Consider the following 24,780-nt stretch of genomic DNA (forward strand, 5'->3'; position numbering starts at 1 on the left):
AGTTGCACCAGGAAGTGATCTGACCATGGCACTTCTTTTGTTTCACTTTTACTTAGTGTCAGATCACCCACGTCACTAGAGGTGAACACCAGGTCTAAGGCATGTCCATGACTATGAGTTGGGCCAAACTTATTCAGGGACAGCCCCATGGAGGCCATGCTTTCCACGAAGTCCCGAGCAGCCCCCTGTAAGGTCGTGTCGGCATGGATGTTAAAATCCCCTAGGACAACCAAACTAGGTGTCTCCAGGAGAAAATCCACCATGACCTGAAGCAACTCAGACAGGGAATCCTTGGTGCAGCGGGGAGGTCGGTACACCAAAAGGAATCCTGTACTGCCCCTATTGCCCAACTTCCAGAACATGCACTCAGAGAACTGGATCTTCCCAGTAGGACGCCTGGTGCAAGCTAGTGACTTCCTAAAAATCATTGCAACCCCCCCTCCCCGCCCACATGACCTGGGTTGCTGTGCGTAAGAGAAACCTGGTGGACAAGCAGCGGCAAGGACAGGACCATCTGCTTCCTCCAACCAGGTCTCTGTCACACATGCCAGGTCAAATCCTCCATCCACAATCAAGTCATGGATGGCAGTGGTCTTATGAATCATTGACCTGGCATTGCACAGCAACACTTTCAGGTCATGTGGGTTTCCCCTGTTGATTCCAGTATCCATCTGGTCAAGGCCAGACCATGAGGCAGGGATAGTCTTCAAACAACGACTAAACCTGCCTCCTCGGTAATGACATGGTCTGGTCTTAGCGTAACTCCGCCTCCTGCTCATGATCACCGAGATCGGATGTCCCAGTGCTCCCCCCCCCCCCGTGGAGCTTGTCCCAGCCATCGTGTTGGCTGGGGCCCCACTCCCAGGCAGCCCGGATCCCGCCCCTTAAAAACAAAACACAAGCTATACAGAACCAATAAAACAACGGAAAACAAAAACAGAACAATTATACTAAAATTAATCCCCAACCAACTATCCATCCCACCCACCCACCCCCAACAAAGGAAAAAAAGGAATAAAAATTTAAATTGCCACCGACTGCTTGAGGACATTTTAAAGCACATTAACCACCTGGAACAGGGAAGCAATGGCAGAACACTTCCCACACTTCCCCAAAAGTTTGTTCCCAATAAGGGCCTGGGCCACGCCCCCTGGGCCAGTTGGAGAAGGCCCTGGAAGGGAGCAGGCCCTGCAGTCCTCACCCAGCCGATGGTCCGAGGCTTCCCTGCAGCAGGAGTCCCTTTGTAGCTGGGAGAGAGGGCCTGGGCCAGTTGGAAAAGGCCCTGGAAGGGAGCAGGCCCTGCAGTCCTCACCCAGCCGATGGTCCGAGGCTTCCCTGCAGCAGGAGTCCCTTTATAGCTGGGAGAGAGGGCCTGGGCCACGCCCCCTGGGCCAGTTGGAGAAGGCCCTGGAAGGGAGCAGGCCCTGCAGTCCTCACCCAGCCGATGGTCCGAGGCTTCCCTGCAGCAGGAGTCCCTTTAGCTGGGAGAAAGGGCCTGGGCCACGCCCCCTGGGCCAGTTGGAGAAGGCCCTGGAAGGGAGCAGGCCCTGCAGTCCTCACCCAGCCGATGGTCTGAGGCTTCCCTGCAGCAGGAGTCCTTTTATAGCTGGGAGGGAGGGCCTGGGCCACGCCCCCTGGGCCAGTTGGAGAAGGCCCTGGAAGGGAGCAGGCCCTGCAGTCCTCACCCAGCCGATGGTCTGAGGCTTCCCTGCAGCAGGAGTCCCTTTAGCTGGGAGAGAGGGCCTGGGCCACGCCCCCTGGGCCAGTTGGAGAAGGCCCTGGAAGGGAGCAGGCCCTGCAGTCCTCACCCAGCCGATGGTCCGAGGCTTCCCTGCAGCAGGAGTCCCTTTATAGCTGGGAGAAAGGGCCTGGGCCACGCCCCCTGGGCCAGTTGGAGAAGGCCCTGGAAGGGAGCAGGCCCTGCAGTCCTCACCCAGCCGATGGTCTGAGGCTTCCCTGCAGCAGGAGTCCTTTTATAGCTGGGAGGGAGGGCCTGGGCCACGCCCCCTGGGCCAGTTGGAGAAGGCCCTGAAAGGGAGCAGGCCCTGCAGTCCTCACCCAGCCTATGGTCCGAGGCTTCCCTGCAGCAGGAGTCCCTTTATAGCTGGGAGAAAGGGCCTGGGCCACGCCCCCTGGGCCAGTTGGAGAAGGCCCTGGAAGGGAGCAGGCCCTGCAGTCCTCACCCAGCCTATGGTCCGAGGCTTCCCTGCAGCAGGAGTCCCTTTATAGCTGGGAGAGAGGGCCTGGGCCACGCCCCCTGGGCCAGTTGGAGAAGGCCCTGGAAGGGAGCAGGCCCTGCAGTCCTCACCCAGCCGATGGTCCGAGGCTTCCCTGCAGCAGGAGTCCCTTTATAGCTGGGAGAAAGGGCCTGGGCCACGCCCCCTGGGCCAGTTGGAGAAGGCCCTGGAAGGGAGCAGGCCCTGCAGTCCTCACCCAGCCGATGGTCCGAGGCTTCCCTGCAGCAGGAGTCCCTTTATAGCTGGGAGAAAGGGCCTGGGCCACGCCCCCTGGGCCAGTTGGAGAAGGCCCTGGAAGGGAGCAGGCCCTGCAGTCCTCACCCAGCCTATGGTCCGAGGCTTCCCTGCAGCAGGAGTCCCTTTATAGCTGGGAGAGAGGGCCTGGGCCACGCCCCCTGGGCCAGTTGGAGAAGGCCCTGGAAGGGAGCAGGCCCTGCAGTCCTCACCCAGCCGATGGTCTGAGGCTTCCCTGCAGCAGGAGTCCCTTTATAGCTGGGAGAAAGGGCCTGGGCCACGCCCCCTGGGCCAGTTGGAGAAGGCCCTGGAAGGGAGCAGGCCCTGCAGTCCTCACCCAGCCGATGGTCCGAGGCTTCCCTGCAGCAGGAGTCCCTTTAGCTGGGAGAGAGGGCCTGGGCCACGCCCCCTGGGCCAGTTGGAGAAGGCCCTGGAAGGGAGCAGGCCCTGCAGTCCTCACCCAGCCGATGGGGAGTATATAGTTATATAGTTATATAGTTTATCTGTTATATAGTTTATCTTCCAATAGCCATGAGTTGTGGTTAGTGTCCAAAGCTACACAGAATGTGTGTCATGGTTGAGCAAGAATATGACTCCAGACAGTCTGCCCCATTGAAAAACATCTCTCTGGGTTGGATTCAACAACGTGCTGGGGCAAATGTCCCATCAGCACAAGCATTGCAGCTTGCCAGACAGAATGATCCACTCCTTCCCCTGCAGGCTGTTCTGGGAGTTTTCCCTGCCCCCAAGCCAATTTTGGGGAGTGTCAATGGAGCAGAGGAGGAAAAACCTTGCTGTGTGAACTTGCACTGACGGGACTCATTAGCTGAATCCCGCTCTCTGTTCTGTGTGGCACCCTAGCAATAGTAACTGGGGATATCATCAGAGTCAGCATGACAGCACTAGGTACTCCAAAATGGCACTGGGCACCTGCTTTGGGATAAAGGCCTATTTTATAACATGGTCACCAACAAATGCAAATAACTGAGCCAATGAATTATATCTAATGAAGCAAGGTTGGCTTGGAAATTGACAACATTTTTGCCATCAATAGAATCTAATAGTTGACTTTAGAATTTTGGATCAAATTTCTCCATATGACAAGCAAAGCACATGTATTTATTTCTTTAAACCCACATGCCCTTTGTCATTATCACTTGAGTTTACACCTTAATAATGTGTGGTTGTTAAATGTGCTGGTCTCATGTCAGAATGTTCACCACATAATGTGTCAGAAAAAGATTCTGTGGAATGTTTCCTGCTGTTCCCTCTTTCTCCAAGCCAAAGGCATAAGGTGCCATCACTGCTGGGTATTGTAAATTACAGCAGAATACTTGCTGTAAGAGTTTGGTTAATGGTAGCAAGCTGAAGGATGCCTGGAACTGACAGGACAGTGTTTCATTATTTACTTCAATGGTAAGGCATAAACACTATTGGGATTTAGTAATTTCCCAGCTATGTTAGACATGTCACATCTCATTAATGGAAACAACCCATTCCGTAAAGGCAACATTTGTGCAACATTTGTCTGACTTGGATGAGAGCAGGGATATAGTAAGCTGTGGAATGCAAATATACAATGAAGGTCCACTATTGTACATTGAAACATTAGATGGTTTCAATGATACTTTTGCAGGAAGCACACTGTAGCAGAAAAGGTGGTATATTAATACTTTCATCATAAGTAAGAATGAAATAATTTGCATAAATGGTTGTTGCTGCTGCTGTGGGTGATGATTATGATGGTGCTGATTATGAGCAACTGTGACATTGAGCATTTTGGAATGTGTAGCGGAAAGGGCAATGCTGCTTTTAAAAAGGAACCATATTGTTTTAATGAGAACGGCATAATCTGATCACTGTGTACATTTGTTTAGTGCTGTACACATGGAGGAAGCAGGAGGTTTACGTGTGGGACCTGGAGGACCTGAGCAGCAGTGGCCAACAGTATCCAGCGCAACAACAGGTAAGGGTGGGGGGGGGGGAGTTGCGCCATTTTCTCTGCGTGGTCTTGGAACCAGTCTCTGCTTGTTCATAACTGTCCTGAATCACTCTCTGTCAAAGAACCTCTTGAATTTGAATGAACAAGGCAAAAGAACAGATGGGTACCTGATACTGGCCGCAGTCCCAGGCTTCCAGCAGCCTGCATCAGAAAATAACTTGAGATTGTTTGAATTGTGGTTTGAAGAACGTTTCTAAACAGCATGGAAACAACATTTTTAATATGACAGAAGAGGGCACAAAATAATTGCTGCTGGCTGTTATTTATCTCCTCATTCTTATTTTATAAGCTCAGGAGAAATGTATCTCCTCCCGCCTCTCAGGTGAGATTTAAGACCAGGGAAGTGTAATATCATCACTTCTGGCATATAAAATTGGATTGTTTACCAGTTATGGGGGTGGGGGATGCTGTGATGGTGCTCCACATGCAGGCAGGCACACCACAGACCCTTGCCTCACTACTCTCAAAACTCAGGATTTGCATATTGGGTACCTCAAGGGGATTTTTGGATTGCCTGAGACAAAGCAAGGACTGCTGAAGCACATTGTGTCTCCTCCATGATGCAGACATTTGAAAAATGCTGCAGACAAGCATCTCCTAAAACCGAATCTATGTCTTTAAGCTTGCCATATAAGGGAAATGCCAGGGGGTGGGAGGAGAGGGAGCGGCTAGACAAAATCAAATCTTACATTTCTTGTTTGAGGGAAAGGCCACAATGCCAGGAGGAAAAAAGGGCAGCTCCTTCATTATTGACAGGTCTAGCTTGTAATAAGAGAAAATGATGTTTTCCGTGCTTGCCAGCCACAGTGCCTTGGGGGAAGGAGCAGCCTTATAACAGTGAAACTTACGTTTCTAAGTTTAAGGAAGAAACCAGGATGAGGAGGGAGACATCCTTCCTTCCTGACAGTTCTAACTTATAATCAGAGGAAGTGATTTTATGTTTTAATTCTTCTCACCCCAAAATCAACTCTAATGATATGTAAGTTACTTTGAGTCATTTGCATAAGTAAACGACTAATAGGAATAACTAATAATGGCAGTTAGTACAAATGATTACGAACGGTACTTTTTCTGGGGGTACTGAATGGTACACAACACCGGCACCTTTTACTAGAAGAAAAGCATTGCCTATGAACCTGTTTGTTTGTCTTTTGTTAGGTTTCTTACCCAGGGGGAAGGCTGCAGTTTTCAGATCAGCTACCCACAAAACACTAGGGAAAGATTAAGTGATTCCTTTTTTACACATCAAAAAACCTGTAACAGCGACCCTTACAGGAAAACTTCTGCAAGTTTCCTTCTGAAACTTGGCAGGATCCATGCCTTCAGAAGAGAGAGCTGTGCCTGCACATTTCATGGAATCCCAGCCCCAGATTTAGAAAGCTAAAGATGCCATCTTTTATTTTACAGAAATCAAATTTGCATAGCACAGAGCCCCCTGGACCCATGTGGTTGTGATTTTATCCACTCTTGACGGATTAGTATGTTTGCAAATTTCTTCTACTTCTGTTGAAAGAAAACAAAAATGATAGCTGGTTGTTTTTTTACTCACAATAGTGAAGGAAAGGGAGTGTGAAGGGAAAGAAACAAGTAGGCGCAAACTAACAGTGAGCCAAATACGACAGCTCTTGAGGCACCTCAGGCCACATTTTGTGGTGTGCTATTTGGGGTCTGAACTAAATATTGTGGTTGGTGCACTCAGCTACTATATAATGTGTTATAATTATAGCTCTTCATTTTTAGTTGTTTTCTGCTCTGGTGCCCAGGTTCATGAACTCATGCTATTCCCCCCCCATTGCCAGTCAAATTAAGATATGCTTTCCGTGAGGCAATTGACACATTTCATGCCATTACACTAAAGTGAACTAACCAAATGTTTGCTTTTGCTGTGTCATTTCCACTGCCCCAGAGTTACACCTGTGTCTTGCCAGGCGTTAATTAGCTGCTCATTTCCAACAGGCCTATTTAGCTGTTGCAGCTCTCTCCCTCTGACTGGAATAAGCTGCACCTGATCCCAGTTTCAGATACACACCTTCTGTACAGTTGGCTTGCTCAATTTTTTATTTCCATTAGGTGGGTCAGTAAACCATTCATTTAATTTATTGGTCCACAAAAGCTTTGGCCAAAGTGCTTCGCACTGAAGGAATCAGTGAGTTAATCAATGAGAGTTTCAAAAGATGATGTCATAATAAGTTTTAAGAAGGATAAAGAAGTTAATCGTTAAGCCAGCAAATCCTTAATTCCTTGCATGCAGCTGCACTCTGAATTTGTGTAGCATAGCAGCAGTTCTGTGCCTGGAGCATGAAAGCCCGTTCTCAGTTACACGGATCAAACTTCCATCGGATTCAAAGGGAGTTTCACCTAAGCAAAGCAGAGCAGAGTTCATCCTGTTGATGCTTATTTCTTTTAAGCTAATGCCATGTCCTGAATTTCACTCTGGCGTAAAGAGGAAAGTGGAAAATGAATGGCTGAGCTGCTTTGAAAATCCATGGGCTGCAATGTTGTTGTCACCAGAAAGTAACAGAGTATGGAGCAGAAAAAGCACTTAAAACCGGCCCCTTTTATTGGCTTGCTGAATTGCTGATTCCCCCCCCCCTCCATCAGTGTCAGCAGAGGAGAGGGGACATTTTTCTAATAGGTATTTCATGACTTTGTAACAGTAACATTATGGTCCTGGTAAAGAACATTAATTAACATTTTTCTTTGATAAAATGCACCCTTTTGAGGTTGGTGGGGGTGATTAATACACAGCTGCCAAACGTGAAGAAACATTAGACTAAATTTTAGACTAAAACTTCCAACGTTTGTTCTGTTGGCCTACTTTATTCTTACTGGCTTTTGCACTTCTGATACATTAAAATAACTCAGTTAAAAGGGAAGGATTAAATGGTGCCTAAGAATTGTGGGGTAAACCAGGAACTACAGAGAGCAGCGGAGGAACACGACTCCTTCTTCCTCAAGTTTACTTTTCAGGATACACAGCCATCTTTCCAAGGCAGCTAACAAGTAGCAGTAACTTATATTTTAGAAAAACACAACAGTAAACAATATTTTTTAATTTTAATAATAATAAATAATAATAAATTTTATTTATATCCCGCCCTCCCCAGCCGAAGCTGGGCTCAGGGCGGCTAACAACAATCAATTTTGCATATATATAAGCAGCGATTCATACACAGTTGATTTTTTATTTTTATTTTTAAGTCCCACCCCCTCCCACAGAGGTACCAAATGTCTATTTAATGTCATTTCACTTTTTAGTCTTCCTCAATTTGACGTGTGCTCTCAGATGCCTATTATAACTATGTTCTATCATAGAACTGTAGAGTTGGAAGGGATCCTGAGGGTTCATCTAGTCCAGCCTCTCTAATGCAAAGTTCATAGTCTGGCCACCCTTGCTAGCATGGCCCTGGTGCGAGTGCTGCAATTGCACCATTATCACCCAACAAGTTCATAAGTTTATTATTCTAGCCAAAGGCCATGTCAAACTTGCATTAGGCATTGCATTAATAAAATAATACAGAATACAGTCATACCTCAGGATACAGACGCTTCAGGTTGCATTTTTTTCAGGTTACGGACCCACCGAAACCCTGAAGTACCAGAACGGGTTACTTCCGGGTTTCGGGGGTCGCTCATGCACAGAAGCGCTAAATCACGCTTTGCGCATGTGCAGAAGTACTGAATCACAACCCGCGCATGTGCAGACGCGCCGCTGCGGGTTGCAAACGTACATCCCGCATGGATCACGTTCGCAACCCGAGCGTTCACTGTGTACACCTGCAATATTTAAATCCATATAAAAAGACTTTGCCAAGTTCCTGAGCATTAAAACACAGTTTGCCTTATGCATCTCCGACAGCCCCAGTTCTAATATTATTTTGCCTTTTTCAAATCCAATTCGCCATTTTCCACTTTGCTACTAAATATCTTTAGGGCGGGTCTTCCGTGTGAAGATGGCAACAAGTAAGGCTTGAGCTCCACAGTCTAGTTTTAATTGAATAGCTTTAAAGGTTTAAAGTCATTTGTCTCAGCACTTAATACTAATTGCAAATTCAGGTAAGGAGCATATCTCTTTTAACTGTTTTCCTTCTTATGTGGTCTTAAAAGTCATATATTTTAATTGGAGGACAGGAGCTGGGAGAGCAGCTGTTTGGGTTTGATGTTTTTAACTGATAACAAACTCATGAGAAAAACTTAGAAGACCATCTCATCCTAAGGATACTCTGCAGTTTAAACATGGTTATTACATGAGCACAGACCTGTGGTGCTTCAATTAAAGAGTCCAGAAATCCATTGCCAAATTTAGTCCGGAAATTTATGCTGGATTATTGTGACTCAGCACGGGAGGCAAAGTGATTGTGGCAAGATGGACAGCCACGGTCCTTTACATTGTGAGAGTGCAAGTAAGGGGCTGGAGAAGCCTTTTCCCAAGTAAAAGCTTAGCTACCTGGTCAACTGAGCCACACTTAGGAGATGATGTATATGCTCCCAGGCAACCTCAGCTTCCAGATTTAGGAAATCATTTATTTATGTTATAAATACCTGTCTAATTGAGACTGGAGAGGCAGTATTGAACTAACCTTTTGGAATCCTGATATATGGGACAAATTTTGGTCTCTAAGTCATATTTTTGTTGACAGAGAGCTGTTATTCCAGTTAAAACATTGCCTGAATAATGCCCCCACCCAGTGTTAAATATCTATCCCCCATACTTACTAGAGAAATGAAACTGTAGTCTGGAAAAGGCCATTTGAGAGGAAGGAGCAGTAAGTTCTTGAGCCACAAGACTCCTGCCTTTGTCACCTGTCCTAATAATATCCAGATACACTCCAATAGACAAGAAGGGGAAAACCATCATATTGACCCAAATTCAGGTATTGGAAGAAATATGTCCAAGTTAGAGGTCCAGAACTCCTACTCTGCTAGCAATCCACTTTCTACAAATCAAAGGGATTAAACATTAACAAATGTTCAAGATAAGCCAGGTCTGGGGGTAATTACAGAAAAGCAAATTATGATACCTTCAGCTCTCCTCTAAGGTACCATAACTGACTACAAAACATCCAGAAAGGTCTTAGCATTCTTTCATGGAACCTGGTGGGAGAATAAGAAGGTGGCTAAGGACTTCATTTGTATACTCCAGAAATTTGATATAATATGTTTGCAAGAGACTTGGCTGCATGAATTTAACTCTCCCCCTGCCCCCGACCTACAGGGTTATAGCTCTTTTAACCAGTCAGTTGTTAAGAAAATTTAAAAGGGCTGAGGAAGTGGGGGCTTGTCTACCTTTACATCACTTGGGCTTGCAGGGCGCTGTGTGGGCACCCCTTAAAGCAGGGCAGCGCCGGCCGCTTCAGCCAGCCAGGCTCCCCACTGCACAGCCCCACTTAGCTTCAGTGGGTGGGGGTCACTCCGGTGTGTGGGCAGAATACCTGAAAATGACTCCAGTAAATGGCCTTATTTGATGCTTTGCATGCCTGATAGTAATGAGCTGCCCAGTGCAATGCGGACATCATGTGTCTCAATCATGTTGTTTCCTCGGGGCCCCATTAAGTGCAAAGTGGAAGAAAACTCTTCTTCCTTGGGTGGTTATCTTGTCAAGAGTAATCAACTAAGCACGGGGTTGTGCGGTCACTACTTCGAAGGAATCTGTTGCTCTCACGCAAGACAGTAGCTACGGCTTTCTGCCTTAATTCCCACTTCACACACATATATTGCTTCATTTTAGAATGTTTTTGAACTTAAAATTAGATTGAGCAGTTTTTAAAAAGACATTACAATACTTTCTCTCTACCACATATTTACCATCTTACCTTTTCACGTGGGGAGAACATTTTAGGATTTTAAACATTTTGGATGACCTTTATCAAATTCTCAAAACTTGTGCAACTACACTGTGAAGGAATTAAAGTGATTCAGCCATTTTGTGTTTTGTAAAATGTGCTTTGTGATTGTGAAATGGTTGCTTTCTGCTTTAGTTTCAGTGCTGCTTGAGAAATTGAAACTTGAGGGGGGAAACAATCCTAACAAATTAAGGGGTCCGTACACTTAAACTGAACCTGATTCTGCAAAGAATTTGGGAGAAGGAATTGAAAGGTTGCCTATCAGTAAACTAAACTTGGCAAATTGAGTTAGCGTTAAAGAACATGATCTGAAGCAAAGAGAAGGAATTTAAATTAGAAAAACCAGGATGGACCCAGGCTCTAGAACAGGGGTTACCAGCCCAGTGCCTACTTTAGATCTGCACAATAAAAAAAATGTCAATACATATTGAGGGGGATGAGAACAGGTTCTTGATCCCCCTGAAGGTTCTTCTGCTCACACCCCTTAGATAATTTTCTAGTAGATTGTGCCACAACTCTGTTGGTATAAGAGCTTTAAACACAAATTTGGTTGTGTTATGTCAAGATAGACTACATGCATTTTATATTTGATAGGCTAATCAATTAGTGATTGCCATCCAGTATGCTTTCTCTTCCAGTAATTTATGTAATGGCATGGAAGCTCCCTTGTATTCTTGCTGGAATTAAAAATGCACCTGTCCTCTGCCTCACCTATTATTTCTGTACAAGATTTGCTGTTGTTGCTTGCAAACCAGAGCAGAGTTAGGGCGTGCTTGGCAGAGAACAACAGTCTGCAGTACTGCTTTTCTGTTTTGCCTCTAGTGCATAACTTAATTATTTGCACAACATTGACCTAGAGATGCTGCATGTGCTGTGAAATCTTTAAACTCTGAGCAATTCAGTCATTACTCGTGTGCACTCTGAGGGCGTAATGAAGGATGTAGAGCAGTCACAACAGCACTCAGCAATGTGCCCTTCGTTATGGGGATTTAGTTCCCAGAAAACCAAGGCTCTGGCTGTAGAGGGAATATGTGTCAGAGTGCACTGTCTCTGTTGTTGTCTTATGCAATTAGATTCATGTATCCCTAAACGCATCTCTGTCTAGCATGCACACACAGCCAAGAAGGAAAATGGATTAGCTGGGGGGGGGGAATCCAGCCCTTGTAAACTGCCGTGGAAATTGCTTCTGTTTGTACTGGAGAAAATCGGGAGCAGTTGTTACACATGCAGGTAGAAAGAATCATCCAAAATGATCCAAAAGTTCTTTGGTTTTTTTAGTGTGCAGTTGGACACAAAATGTGCAATTGAAAAAAGAAACTGCAGCTGGACAGCAGTTGGGAAAGTGTGTGTGTGTGTGAGAGAGAGAGAGAGAGAGAGAGAGAGTGAGTGTGTGTGTGTGTGTGAGAGAGAGAGACAGAGAGAGAGAGGAATAGACACATTAGGCATACAGTGGTACCTCGGGTTACAGACACTCCGGGTTACGCGTTTTCAGGTTGTGGACCACAGGAAACCTGGAAGTACCGGAATGGTTACTTCCAGGTTTCACCGCTTGCGCATGCGCAGAAGCACTAAATCGCGCTTCATGCATGTGCAGAAGTGCCAAATCGCGACATGTGCATGTGCAGGCGCAGCGCTGCAGGTTATGAACGCTGTGGGTTGCGGACGTGCCTCCGTCACAGATTACGTCCGCAACCCGAGGTTCCACTGTATATGGTTATTAAACACTTAAATGATAGGCAACATCAGCAATGGCATAACTATGTAAGACTAGAAGGCACCCAGTTTCCATACTTAAGACAAGCTGTCCAAACCATATTAGCACATGGAGGGCAGTGCACCATATGCATTTTCTAGATTGCAGAGAGAGAGCTTCCACACCAGTGCCACCTGCTGCCAGGAATGTGGGACAGTTATCTAGATATCTTTTGAACCTGAGCTCCATTACAACAGAGGAGGCTCTTGGGAATGCCATTTCAAGCTATGCTTCATGTGATGGAAGTAAACATTAAAGCTATCAGATAGTCAAAGGGACTATTCATTCCTGGATCACTGAAAAATGAGGGGACAACCCCCTATTTACATTAATTTTTATACTGCCTTTTATCCAAAGACCATAGGACAGCTTACAATATAAAAACACAAGAGTACATGTCATAATAACGAACAAAAACCATTATATATACACACACAGTTTAAAAGGCCGTAGATGGTTTAATCAGCCCAGTGCCCGCCCAGAGAGCTCAGAGCAGCCGACATTTGGTCCATCCCATCTAGGCTGTGCTCAAGCGCACTGAGCGTCAGCAGGAGGCTGCATGATGGGACTTCAGAACATTTCCCAAGCCTAGCCTGGCTCCCAGCAGACATGCAGTCAAATGAGAGGAAGCTCTCACATAAGCCATAATAATTGGCAGTCTTAACAGGGTAGCTAATGGGTCTGGGAGCCTGAGTCCCTTGGAGGTCAAATTCAGGTCATGTTTGAAGCACAGCTGGATATGCAATGCTTATGGAAGACTGTGATTCCATTGCATGCTCTGTGTTGGTTGTGCTGGAAAACTGTTTATAGTTGCAGACCCTGAAAGAAGGGAGATGTGGCGCATGGTTGCACAGCAATAAACTAGCATAGCTATAAAATAGCATTTTGGAAACATGGTTTTCTAGACACTTTCCTTTTAGCATTTGCAAAATAATGTAGAGTGAAGAATATGAATGTATGAGGTTCTGTAATTAACTTCATTGCCCTTTTATCTTTTCTCTCTCTTCATCACACAATAGCCAAGAGAGGCTCATATAAGATTGCATTTGTTGCAGACAGCTGAAAGCGGCATCTGGGTCCTTTTTAGATTAAAAATGGGGTCAATCCTGACTGCGAGCCTTTTTTAATAACACCAGTTGGGGAATTCAGCTTTCTGTATCCATAATGACAGCAGATTTTGAAATGTCTCTAAAGTTGTCTCCTTTGGATGCAATGACTTATTTGTGGGAGCTTGCACAGGGCATGTTCCAGGTTAGTGGGAGCAAGGGTGATACTTAGTGGGAGCTTGACGACACTTCTCTCTTGTGGCTAAATCCAAAAAATAACCTAGGGAATGGGAAATGCAAAGATGGACCTACATTCTGAAATGCAGTGGAAATGTTTTGAGCACACATCCAGCTCCCGTGGTTATGTAAACACAGCATTTTTGTCAATAGACTTGTTTTCTCTATGTACTCCACACACAATCTTTACTGTTACTTTATTTTGCACCTGAAAAGCACTTCTTAAGAAAATGGTTTCATTCCAAAGATAAAAACTCATTTGCTTTGGCCTGCCTGCAGTGTGTCCATTTGAGAACAAATGTAGGTGGTCACAGCAGCCCCTGACGGGTTTCTCAAAAACAAATCATGCCAGATGAATCTGGGCACATTGTTGTCCAAAATCTTTCTAAATGACTTGGATGAAGGAACTGAGGGGATGCTCATCAAATTTGCAGAGGTCACCAAACAGGGAGGGGTAGCTAATATCACAGAGGACAGAATTAAGATTCAAAATGACATTAAAAGATTGGAGAAATGGGGACCAAACTAAAAGAATGAAATTCAGTAGGCACAAATGTAAGGTTCTACACATAGGCAGGAAGAAACAGCTGCACAAATATAAGATGGGGGAGACCTGGCTTGCCAGTAGGACATGCAAAAAGGATCTTGGGGCCTTCGTGGACCACAAGCTTAACGTGAGTCAACAGTGTGATGCAGCGGGGGGGGGGGGGAGCTACAGTGGTACCTCAGGTTAAGTACTTAATTTGTTCCAGAAGTCCGTTCTTAACCTGAAACTGTTCTTAACCTGAGGTACCACTTTAGCTAATGGGGCTTCCCGCTGCCGCTGCGCTGAAGCTGCGTGATTTCTGTAATGCTATACTAGGCTGCATCAACAGAAGTATGGTGTCTCGATCAAGTTAAGTAACAGTACCACTCTCTTCTGTCTTGATGAGACCACAACTGGAATATTGTGTCCAATTCTGGGCACCACAGTTTAAGAAGGATATTGACAAGCTGGAAAGTGTGCAGAGGAGGGCAACCAAAATGATCAAGGGTCTGGAAACCAAACCAAACAGTTGAGGGAGTTGGGTATGTTTAGCCTGGAGAAGATGAGATAGAGAAGAGAGAAGATCAGTGGCATAGCGTGGGTTCTCAGCACCCGGGGCAAGGCAAGTAATTTGCGCCCCCTAACCCGTGGATTTTAGCACTCGAGTCTCTTCCGCGCCCCCCCCCCAGATGTTGCGCCACGTGCAGCAGGCCCCCCTGCACCCCCCACGCTACGCCACTGCTCCCACCACAAGTCTTCAGGACAGCCATCCGAAGGCTGGCGTGGGGAGAAGGTCTCTCCGCCCCACCGCCAGGCTTCGGAGCAGCCTTCCGAAGGCTGGAGCGGGGAGAAGGTCTCTCCACCCCACCGCCAGGCTTCGGAGCAGCCTTCCGAAGGCTGGAGCGGGGAGAAGGTCTATCCGTCCCACCGCCAGGCTTCGGAGCAGCCTTCCGAAGGCTGGTGTGGGGAGGAGGTCTCTCCGCCCCACCGCCAGGCTTCGGAGCAGCCTTCCGAAGGCTGGCGCGGGGAGAAGGTCTCTCCACCCCACCGCCCGGCTTCGGAGCAGCCTTCCGAAGGCTGGCGGCGGGAGGAGGTCTCTTCGCCCCACCGCCAGCCTTCGGAGGAGGTCCCAGGACAGTGGGGCTCCTGCTTCCTCGAGGAGGGCCAGCCAAACGCGCCCCCCCAAATGTTGCGCCCAGTGCGGCCAGCACCCCTGGCACCCCCCATGCTACGCCACTGGAGAAGATAGCCATCTTCAAATATCTAAAGGGCTGTCACATGGCAGAGGGAGGAAGCTTGTTTTCTTTCTGCTCTAGAGCTGCATTCTACTGAATCAGACAATTGCCCAGTAGCCCAGTGCTGCTTATTCTGACTTTCCAAGGCTTCAGGGAGGGGGCTTTCCCAGTCCTGCTACTTGAGATCCTTTCAACTAGATATGTCTGGGACTGAATTTTTGCTCTAAGCTGTGAGCAATAGCCCCTCCCAAATAAAGTAAACATCTAACTAAACAGAGACGGGCAGATCTGTCCATTTTGGCTTCTCATTTCTTGTTCGGTTTAGGCAACTGGCTACTGAACACCCGTAACTCACACCCTATACAGTGGACGCTTGGGTTGTAAACGTGATCCGTGCGGGATGCACGTTTGCAACCTGCAGCGTTTGCAACCCGCAGCTGTGCACCTGCGCATGCGCAGGTTTTGATTTGACAAGGCACAATTTAGCGCTTCTGCACATGCGTGACCTCCAAAACCCAGAAGTAACCCATTCCGGTAATTCCGGGTTTCGGTGGTCCGTAACCTGAAAAAACGCAACCTGAAGCATCTGTAACCAGAGGTATGACTGTATATACCGAATTTTTCGTCCTATAGGACGCACTTTTTCTCCTCCAAAAATGAAGGGGAAATGTGTGTGCGTCCTATGGGGCAAATGCAGGCTTTCACTGAAGCATGGAGAGCGAGAGGGGTCAGTGCGCACCAACCCCTCTCGCTCTCGAGGCTTCAGGAAGCTGTCTGCAAGCCTGCACCCCGAAGCTCTCCCACCTCTTGCGGAGACCTGCTTTGGAGGCTGGCGATGGGGGGAAGCGCACTTTTCCCCATTGCCAGCCCCACAAGCTCGGGGGACAGCGGGGAGGCAGAGCGCCGCCATCCCGCTGTTCCCCGACCTGCTTTGGAGGCTGGCGGTGGGGAAAGCAGCGCTTCTCCCCATTGCCAGCCCCACAAGCTCGGGGGACAGCGGGGAGGAGTCGCTCCGCAAGAGGTGGGAGAGCTTCGGGGTAGGGCAGTATACAAATATAACAATAACAACAACAACAATAATAGCATCAGTACAGAAGCAATCTAAATTCTATTTTATATTTATTCATTCATTCAATATAAATGATTGGACTTGCAGTCATGCACTTTGATCACAGGTGTGATCCCACATTCTCACCCCAAATATAAGTTTCTATACCTACCTACCTGCCTACCTAATTTTATCGCCTATCTATAATTCAAGGCGGCTTACAACGTGAATAAAATTACCTTATTTCAACATAAAAATACAAACAACATAATATAAGCAGTAGACATAAACAGTAATAAAACATTAAAAAATACCCAACTAAATAGAACCATTTCCATGCAATTCACAAGATCAAAAACAAACAAACAAACAAAAAATACCCACCCATCCCCAAACAACCGCCCAGCCCAAGAGTCTGTTCAGCAGCCTCAGCTTTTGTAGCTGAAGTCAGTCAGCTTCCCGCCCTCCCCGGCCAGGTGCGAAAAGGCCTGCAATGCAGGGGGCATCTCTTCTGGGACTCACATCTAAGTTCTGCAGCAAATACAATTTGCAATCTGCTGTGAAAAGTGAAAATGTTCTCCTTTCTCCAGGAGAAAAGCTTGGACTCCAGAATTACAGGACTAGGTAATAATCATGGTCTGCAACACAGGGTGGGGGGGCGGGGTGGGGAATCTACCAAAGGCTTCTTCCTCTGATATCTGCAGACGCCTCTCCATTCTTTTTTAGAAGTCTGGTATTATGCTCCTTCCCCAAAGGCTGCAAGGACCTACACTATTCCCCTGCATAACTGCATCTGGCACTTGACCTGAATATGTTTCTCCCGATTAGGCAATGACATTCTCATCTGGAAGCTCCATTTGTACGTGGCAGACTGTTATTTCGGTACAGGGGCCATTCTCCAGCTATTCTGGAAAACACTGTCTGGAATTGCTGTGTGTGTGTCTGCTCTATATAGCTTAAACCTCTGGAGATTTCAACAGCTGAAGTGATATGAAGCCTTTCACCTCTAAATCACTGGCCTGAACACAGCGTAATCCTGCGATCGCCTCACGCCTCCTGGACAATGCATGTAAAAGGAGGTTATTAGGGCTGTGCCAGTTTCTGATGAGACAGATCCAAATCTCCATGTCACAAATAAGCACTGTAATAGGAAAGGAGTGGCCGGCTCTCCTCTTAACATTCTTGGTAGGGAACCCATGATCTCTGCAGGAAAACTATAGGGCAACTGTCCCAGATTCCTATAGCAGACCTTTGCTCGCATAACGTAGGGATGTTTTTGCATGCTTGGGGAGTATTTGGGGGATATAACAATGGCCTGCCCCAGTCCTCCATATTCATAGAGAAGATGTCCTGGGGACTTCCTTGTGCTTATATTATTTATTCATTTATTTTTAAAAATGTTTATACCCTGGCCATCTGGCTGGGTTGCCCCAGAGGTTTGGAGAAACTCCAAGAACACTTTATAAATCCTTGCACTGATGGGCCACAGTAGATGGATACTGCTCTTTGGACCTTTACATATTGACCGGAGGGATGCAGAGATTATAACTTCTTTGTAGTCTAAAGAAGAGCCTACATGGTGCGTGTCCCTGCCCCACCAACCATTTTAGCCTTTACATATTCAGGTGAATGTCTAAAGGGGAGTAGAAATTTTAAGTGGGGTGGAAGTGATTTGCACCCACATTCGCTGTCCTGAAAAGAACTGCCTTGGAATGCAGTGAATGTGTGTTGAAAACCACTTCTGCCACACTTCAGAATATTGCAACTTTCTACACTGTAAGTGATTTTAGTTGCTATCAGGTACCTTTAATGCACCATTCAGGACACATGCAGCAAAATCAGTATGCTCCTTGTCATGAAAATGAAATGCTTTTCCAACAAATTAGCCTGTGGAATAACAAATTAGGTAGCCAGAGGACTTATTGATTTTTTTAAAAAAATACAGAAAATCCAAATTAAAACATGCAATCAGTCCCCCCAAATCATTTCTGATCTACATACATATGATCTGTACATTTAACAACAACAACAATATTTTTATTATTTTTACCCCGCCCATCTGACTGGGTTGCCAGTCACTCTGGGCAGCTTCCAACATATATAAAAAACATAATAAAACATGAAACATTAAAAAAGTCCCTATACAGGGCTGCCTTAAGTTTATCTTCTAAAGGTCGTACAGCGGTACCTTGGCTCTCAAATCCGTTCTGGAAGTCCATTCAACTTCCAAAAACTGGAACACTTACTTCCTGGTTTTCATCATTCGGGAGCTGAAATGTTCGAGTACCAAGGCGTTCGAAAACCAAGGTTCCACTATATAGTTAACTCGGGGGTCTCATCGCATGCCAGAGTCTCTTTCATTATCAGAGGTTTTTGATAGTGTTACAAGCTGGAAGAATCGGGGGTGCTGTGGATGTGGTGTATCTTGATTTCAGTAAGGGTTTTGACAAAGTCTCCTCCGCTCAGGAGGTTTGCTTTATGGATGCTTCAGTTGAGATTCCTGCATTGCAGGGGTTGGACTAGATGACCCTAGGGGTCCCTTCCAGCTCTACGATAAAAAGCATTTTTTAAAAAAATAATATTTATTAAAGTTTTACAAACAATAAAAAGTTTCACAGTTTAAACATAGGATATAAAAACCGAAAATTACCCTAGTAAAAAAAAGAAGAAAAAAGAGCTACCAATATACAAAAACAAAACACATAAAAAATGCAGAGTAAAAAACAGTTAAAAAGAAGAAAAAGAGGGGGGAAATCCATATTTTCATATCTTATACTTCATTTACTAGTTACCTGACCTCCTCACACCTCCCTTTTTGTATTCCAGTTCAGATATTTAGTTCAGCAAGTTCTTACCCTCTGTCGTTTGTCCTTACTCAACATCTTAACCTATTATAAATATATATTTTCCACCATTATCAATCCATATTTACATACTCTTATTAATCTTTTTGCCAATACCACATTGTTTTCAATCCAACATCTCTTTAACATTCATTAATTTTACAGTATTTCTGCAAGTAGTCTTTAAATTTTTTCCAATCTTCTTCCATCGCCTCTTCTCCCTGATCTCGGATTCTGCCAGTCATTTCTGCCAATTCCATGTAGTCCATCACCTTCATCTGCCATTCTTCCAGGGTGGGTAGTTCTTGTGTCTTCCAATACTTTGCAATAAGTATTCTTGCTGCTGTTGTAGCATACATAAAGAATTTCACTATTCAGCAGACAGTTTTGAAAAAGCTTTAACTTGCAGTTGACCTCTTCCTTCAGCTATCACAATTGGCTCATTTCTCTTTATATAAGCAGACATTAGTAGTGCTGCTACATCTGTCTACACACATAACTATCACATGTGCCTAGTCATTTAACACATAGGTTCCTTAAATACCCGTTAGCTCTATTCTCTCTGGGTATGAAGTGGATCCATCCACTATCGTTGTATTTCTTGCACGTTTCAAAGCCGTTACTGAAATTTCAGTTGCTGATTATGTATGATTTCAAATGAAGTGCTCACTATCCTTTATGTCAGCAGGAAGTGATATAAATAGATATCCATTCACTTAAAAAAAGAAAAGATATCCATTCACTTAATAGGCGGTGGCGGCTCTACGTGTGTTTATGCTGAGAATCTGAAGCCATGGGTTACTTTATTACTCTTGGGACATGCCTGGGGATTCAGTGCCCATGTTCTCAGAGTCCCTTCATTTATTGCAGATCTCCCTAAGCAGGTTGTGCAAATGTTTAGCCCTTGCTGAGATCCAGCCACCTGTAAATTGAACCACTGCAAAAACACTGTGCAAATGGTTAGCGTTCTAAAATCCAGAAATATAATGTCAAAATAGGTATAGATGGTATATTAGTAAGCAGGAGTTCGTTTAGAAACAAAAACTTAATAAAATAATATGCCCTGAGACCTTTGGATTAAGGACAGAATGAATGAATGAATGAATGAATGAATGAATGAATGAATGAATTCCTGTGCATTTCTAAACTAAAACACAGGCAGATTAGGCTGAATTGACACAACTGGAGAAGAGGAGGTTAAGGGGTGATATGATAGCCATGTTCAAATATATAAAAGGATGTCACATAGAGGAGGGAGAAAGGTTGTTTTCTGCTGCTCCAGAGAAGCAGACACGGAGCAATGGATCCAAACTACAAGAAAGAAGATTCCACCTAAACATTAGGAAGAACTTCCTGACAGTAAGAGCTGTTCGACAGTGGAATTTGCTGCCAAGGAGTGTGGTGGAGTCTCCTACTTTGGAGGTCTTTAAGCAGAGGCTTGACAACCATATGTCAGGAGTGCTCTGATGGTGTTTCCTGCTTGGCAGGGGGTTGGACTCGATGGCCCTTGTGGTCTCTTCCAACTCTATGATTCTATGATTCTATGAAGCTAAACATGTTTAGAGGAGCAGAATTTTTACCATACGTTTTCCTAGGTCTTCTGATAAGTTCAAGCACACAGGCATCTGTGGGTAGTTATTTAGCCATCCTAGATGAAGACAAAATGCTTTGCCACTAACCACAGTTTAGCAGAGAAAATCAATGGTGGAGGGCGGGTCTGTTATGAGAGAGAAGGCAAGACTCCCTTGGGAAATGTGCCAATCCAGAAAGCTTCCCTTTAAGTGGATTGGTTTATGTCTCTTTTCTTAGGAACATGTAGGGGCTTGACCAATGGAATATAAACACTTTTAAAATCTTGGATTAAAATCAATCGCCCAGCTGAAATTGACAAGAATTGAAACTGAAAACATGTTTCCTGAAAACATAGGGCCACTTCCTTCATAATCAGAAAGGAAATACCCCAGAAAGGAAGCTGCAGAGCATTGGCTGAGGTGATCGTTACTGTGGTGTGATTTCAAAATCAATTTTGGCCAACATATTGAAAAATCACACAGTGCTAAAACAGACCATAAGAAATGTCAAAAATGTTACCATGCAAGAACGACAAAAAATTAGTTGGAGGGGAGGCAAGGGATGGGGCCGCAGGCCCCCTGAGTGCGTTCCACAGACCCCCAGGGGTCCCTGGACCCCTAATTGGGAACCACTGCCCAATGTATTTTATCTAGGAAGAGACATCTCTGAATGTGAAAAATCAACTGTATTAAGAGGTCTTTGAAGCAGAGGTGATGACAGTTTACAGGAAGGACATACATTTATGTGTTTTTCCTAACAGAGGACCCCCGTTATAAAGAGGCTTCATTTGCAGTTAAATCAGCCTCTTGAAAAACCTCAAGGACATTGCCTTGGTTTAGCAAACAACATATATAGCTCTGCTCTAGCTGTGTAGAGGAAAGGCACATCGTAGTTTATGAAATTAATATAATAAGGAATGTGTGAAATATATATACATTTGTTTAGTTGAGGGGTAGCAATGTGGTGTCTTCCTAATGTTCCTCGTTTCCAACTCCCAGCAGTCCCAGCCAGCATGCCCAGTGGTCAGGGATGATGGGAGCTGGAGATGCAATACCTGGAGTGCCCTGCTTTGGCCATCCTTGGTCTACTTCTCACTGTACTAGAAAGTATTGCAAGAAAAATTAAAAACGAATTACTCACTCCCACTGGTAGCTTATGCTCCATCGGGGGTGTGTGTGTGTGAATGCATCTGTCACAAGAAAGTAGCATTAAGCAACATGCATATTGCAGTAGGTTGTAATTTTGCTGCATTTCCTCCCTGTCAAGCTGAGAACACTGACATCTTGCCCCCACATGGCAAAGCTAAAAGCTTTTGTAGTTTGAGAGGTGATGACTTTCAAAGAACCTTTCTCCAATTACAGTTGTAAAATTATGATATATTAGATGCCCAAGTGTACTGAAACATCTTTGTTTTCAAAAGGCTCCATCAGACCTAGACCTGGTTTTGACACACTTTTCCCCCTTGAAATAAAAATTGTAATACATAGCATTTATATAGTGCTTTGAGGAATTTAAAACACGTAATTGATCCCGTTGCAATCCTTACAACAACCATATAAAGTAGGCGAGTAATTTCCTTATACTGAAAAGTTGAGCTAAAAAGGGGAGTAGTTTGGAGGAGACCACCTCATGATTTCATGGCAAATTCAAACCAGGAACTTCCTGGCCTATACTACAGTCTCTTAGCCACTATGCTGACACCAGCTCACCCAGTGGCGTAGCGTGGGGGGTGCATGGGGGGCTGGCCGCACCGGGCGCAACATCTGGGGGTTAGGGTGCGCAAATCCACGGGTTAGGGGGCACAAATCCACGGGTTAGGGGGCGCAAATTACTTGCCTTGCCCCGGGTGCTGACAACCCACGCTACGCCACTGAGCTCACCTATCCTTTTTGCTCAAAATACTATGTAAAGCACTGTATATATTGATGGACCCAACAATGTTGCCAGATTATCAGTTTGGAATCCTCAACTCCAGATCCCTGGACTTTGCCCGTAAATCCCATTTTTGTGATGGTGGCACAGAGCACAATGAGGCTTTTTCCCAAGGAAGTGTGCTTAGAATTGTCATCTTCACTTAGTCTTGTTTCCAATGGAGATCTATGTGTCAGTGGTGCAATTGAAGGCAACTGAGCCATCTCCAGCTACGGTTTGCAGTTTTGGACGTCCAGCTTTGTAAACATTGCCCCCTCCCAAATGCACACCCTCTCCTTTTTCTGTATTTTCTTTCATGCACAAACAAAAATAACTTACAGAGAAAAAATAATGTGAAAATAATGATTGCAGTTGCTGCTAATGACAATTGCAAAGAAACTCTCTGTGTTTCAGAACACGTGCAATTCTGCCTTGGGGCAGAATTTTGAAGCAAACTCCACAAAGAAGCATGGGAACAACACTGCTGGTCTCCAGAAACATGCTACCTCTAAATCTGGAACATCTGTTTTGGAATCACACAGCCAATAGGTGTTGAATAACTACTGAAAGCTACACAATCCTTTCAAAAGTCCTGCAGCCGAACAGCCTGTCACCACACGTGTACTGGTGAATTTCATAACTTATGTCTTAAATTCACTGCTGTGCTACAGTTCAACCTTGAACATGCTCCAAAAGTAGGCTTTTGAAACTTGCTCTGAATTCACAATTGCGCAATGCCCCAAAATCTGAAATGATGCTGATGCCCTGCCTGGATTATGGGAAACTGTACAATAGGGGCAGGAGGATGTGATACAGTTTGGCCTGCACTTAGGAGGCCATTCAGGAAACTCACAAATATATGATGCCACCCCAATTGCCACCGTAGAAGAAAGGCAGGACACAAATGTAATAAGTCAGTAAGCCCAGCCCAATGCCACCAGTCGTAAAGCAAGAGTATTCTATCCCCCCCCACTTTATTGACCATATACCTTGTTCAAGAGGCATTTTCTTGTAACTCAGTGCTGCTCAATCATAGGATTAGAATCATAGAATCATAGAATCATAGAATCATAGAGTTGGAAGAGACCACAAGGGCCATCGAGTCCAACCCCCTGCCAAGCAGGAAACACCATCAGAGCACTCCTGACATATGGTTGTCAAGCCTCTGCTTAAAGACCTCCAAAGTAGGAGACTCCACCACACGCCTTGGCAGCAAATTCCACTGTCGAACAGCTCTTACTGTCATGAAGTTCTTCCTCATGTTTAGGTGGAATCTTCTTTCTTGTAGTTTGGATCCATTGCTCCGTGTCCGCTTCTCTGGAGCAGCAGAAAACAACCTTTCTCCCTCCTCTATGTGACATCCTTTTATATATTTGAACATGGCTATCATATCACCCCTTAACCTCCTCTTCTCCAGGCTAAACATGCCCAGCTCCCTTAGCCGTTCCTCATAAGGCATCGTTTCCAGGCCTTTGACCATTTTGGTTGCCCTCCTCTGGACACGTTCCAGTTTGTCAGTGTCCTTCTTGAATTGTGATTTAATAGTTTGTCAAGATACTGTTCTAGCTGAGCCCAAGTATTTCTTATCAGTCTTTTCTCTCTTTGTGGAGGTAGGTATACATTAATCAACAGCCAGCTGTGGGTTCTCCACTGTACTTGCACAGCTGTGGCCAGATGGTCTAGTGGGTCTAGTTTTTTAAATGTGGCCCTTAGCCTTGTTGAGATTAAGGTAACTAACCCACCTTTAACTCGCCCCCCTCTAGTACTTAAAAGTCATGGGAGGGAGAACGCAGAAAAACCATTTAGCTCCACTTCACTTGTGCTCCAGGTCTCCTGGAGAAAAGCAATGTCATGTCTCTGGATGTATTTGGCAAAGGATTTGTCAGAACACCTCTTTTGCCAACCTGCAATATTCCAAGTTAGCAAGGCAAGGTTGCACGTTGTCTTACCAACAGTTGATCTTAGTCAATTTGCCTTTGAAAGATTTTTTGGGCCTATCTTTTTATCTGTTAGTTGGATTTCATTCATTTTGGCAATGTCCATAGATGTATTATCGCCCAGGTACTCAATGGAATCAGTTGAAGGGTGCAGCGTGCTAACGTTAGTGATCAGTACTCCTTTTTTTGGCGAGTCTACCTTGAGGTGTTCTATTTGACTGGTGCCAAGTTCATCCTCATCCAGGTATCTCATGCTGGTCCCAGAGCGCGTTGTGGTTGTCATAGGGATGGTTTCCTTCTTAGATGGTAGGTTGTTGCTGACCCTTACGCACTGTGTTAGATCTGTTGTTGTCAGG

The 24,780-nt window shown here is 45.3% G+C and overlaps 1 protein-coding gene across 6 annotated transcripts in view; it reads left to right on the plus strand.

Moving 5' to 3' along the window:
- The window catches only part of LOC309538584 (protocadherin alpha-C2-like), a 181,611-nt gene that overhangs the window by 134,100 nt on the left and 22,731 nt on the right, over positions 1–24,780 (plus strand). For all 6 annotated transcript variants that reach the window (XM_082234258.1, XM_082234255.1, XM_082234257.1 and 3 more), the window contains exon 3: positions 4,349–4,437. In XM_082234258.1, coding sequence (XP_082090384.1) covers positions 4,349–4,437 — 89 coding nt within the window. The remainder of the gene's footprint in view (positions 1–4,348; positions 4,438–24,780) is intronic.

Source organism: Podarcis vaucheri, assembly GCF_965113315.1.
Source record: "Podarcis vaucheri genome assembly, chromosome: 8".
NCBI lineage: Eukaryota > Metazoa > Chordata > Lepidosauria > Squamata > Lacertidae > Podarcis > Podarcis vaucheri.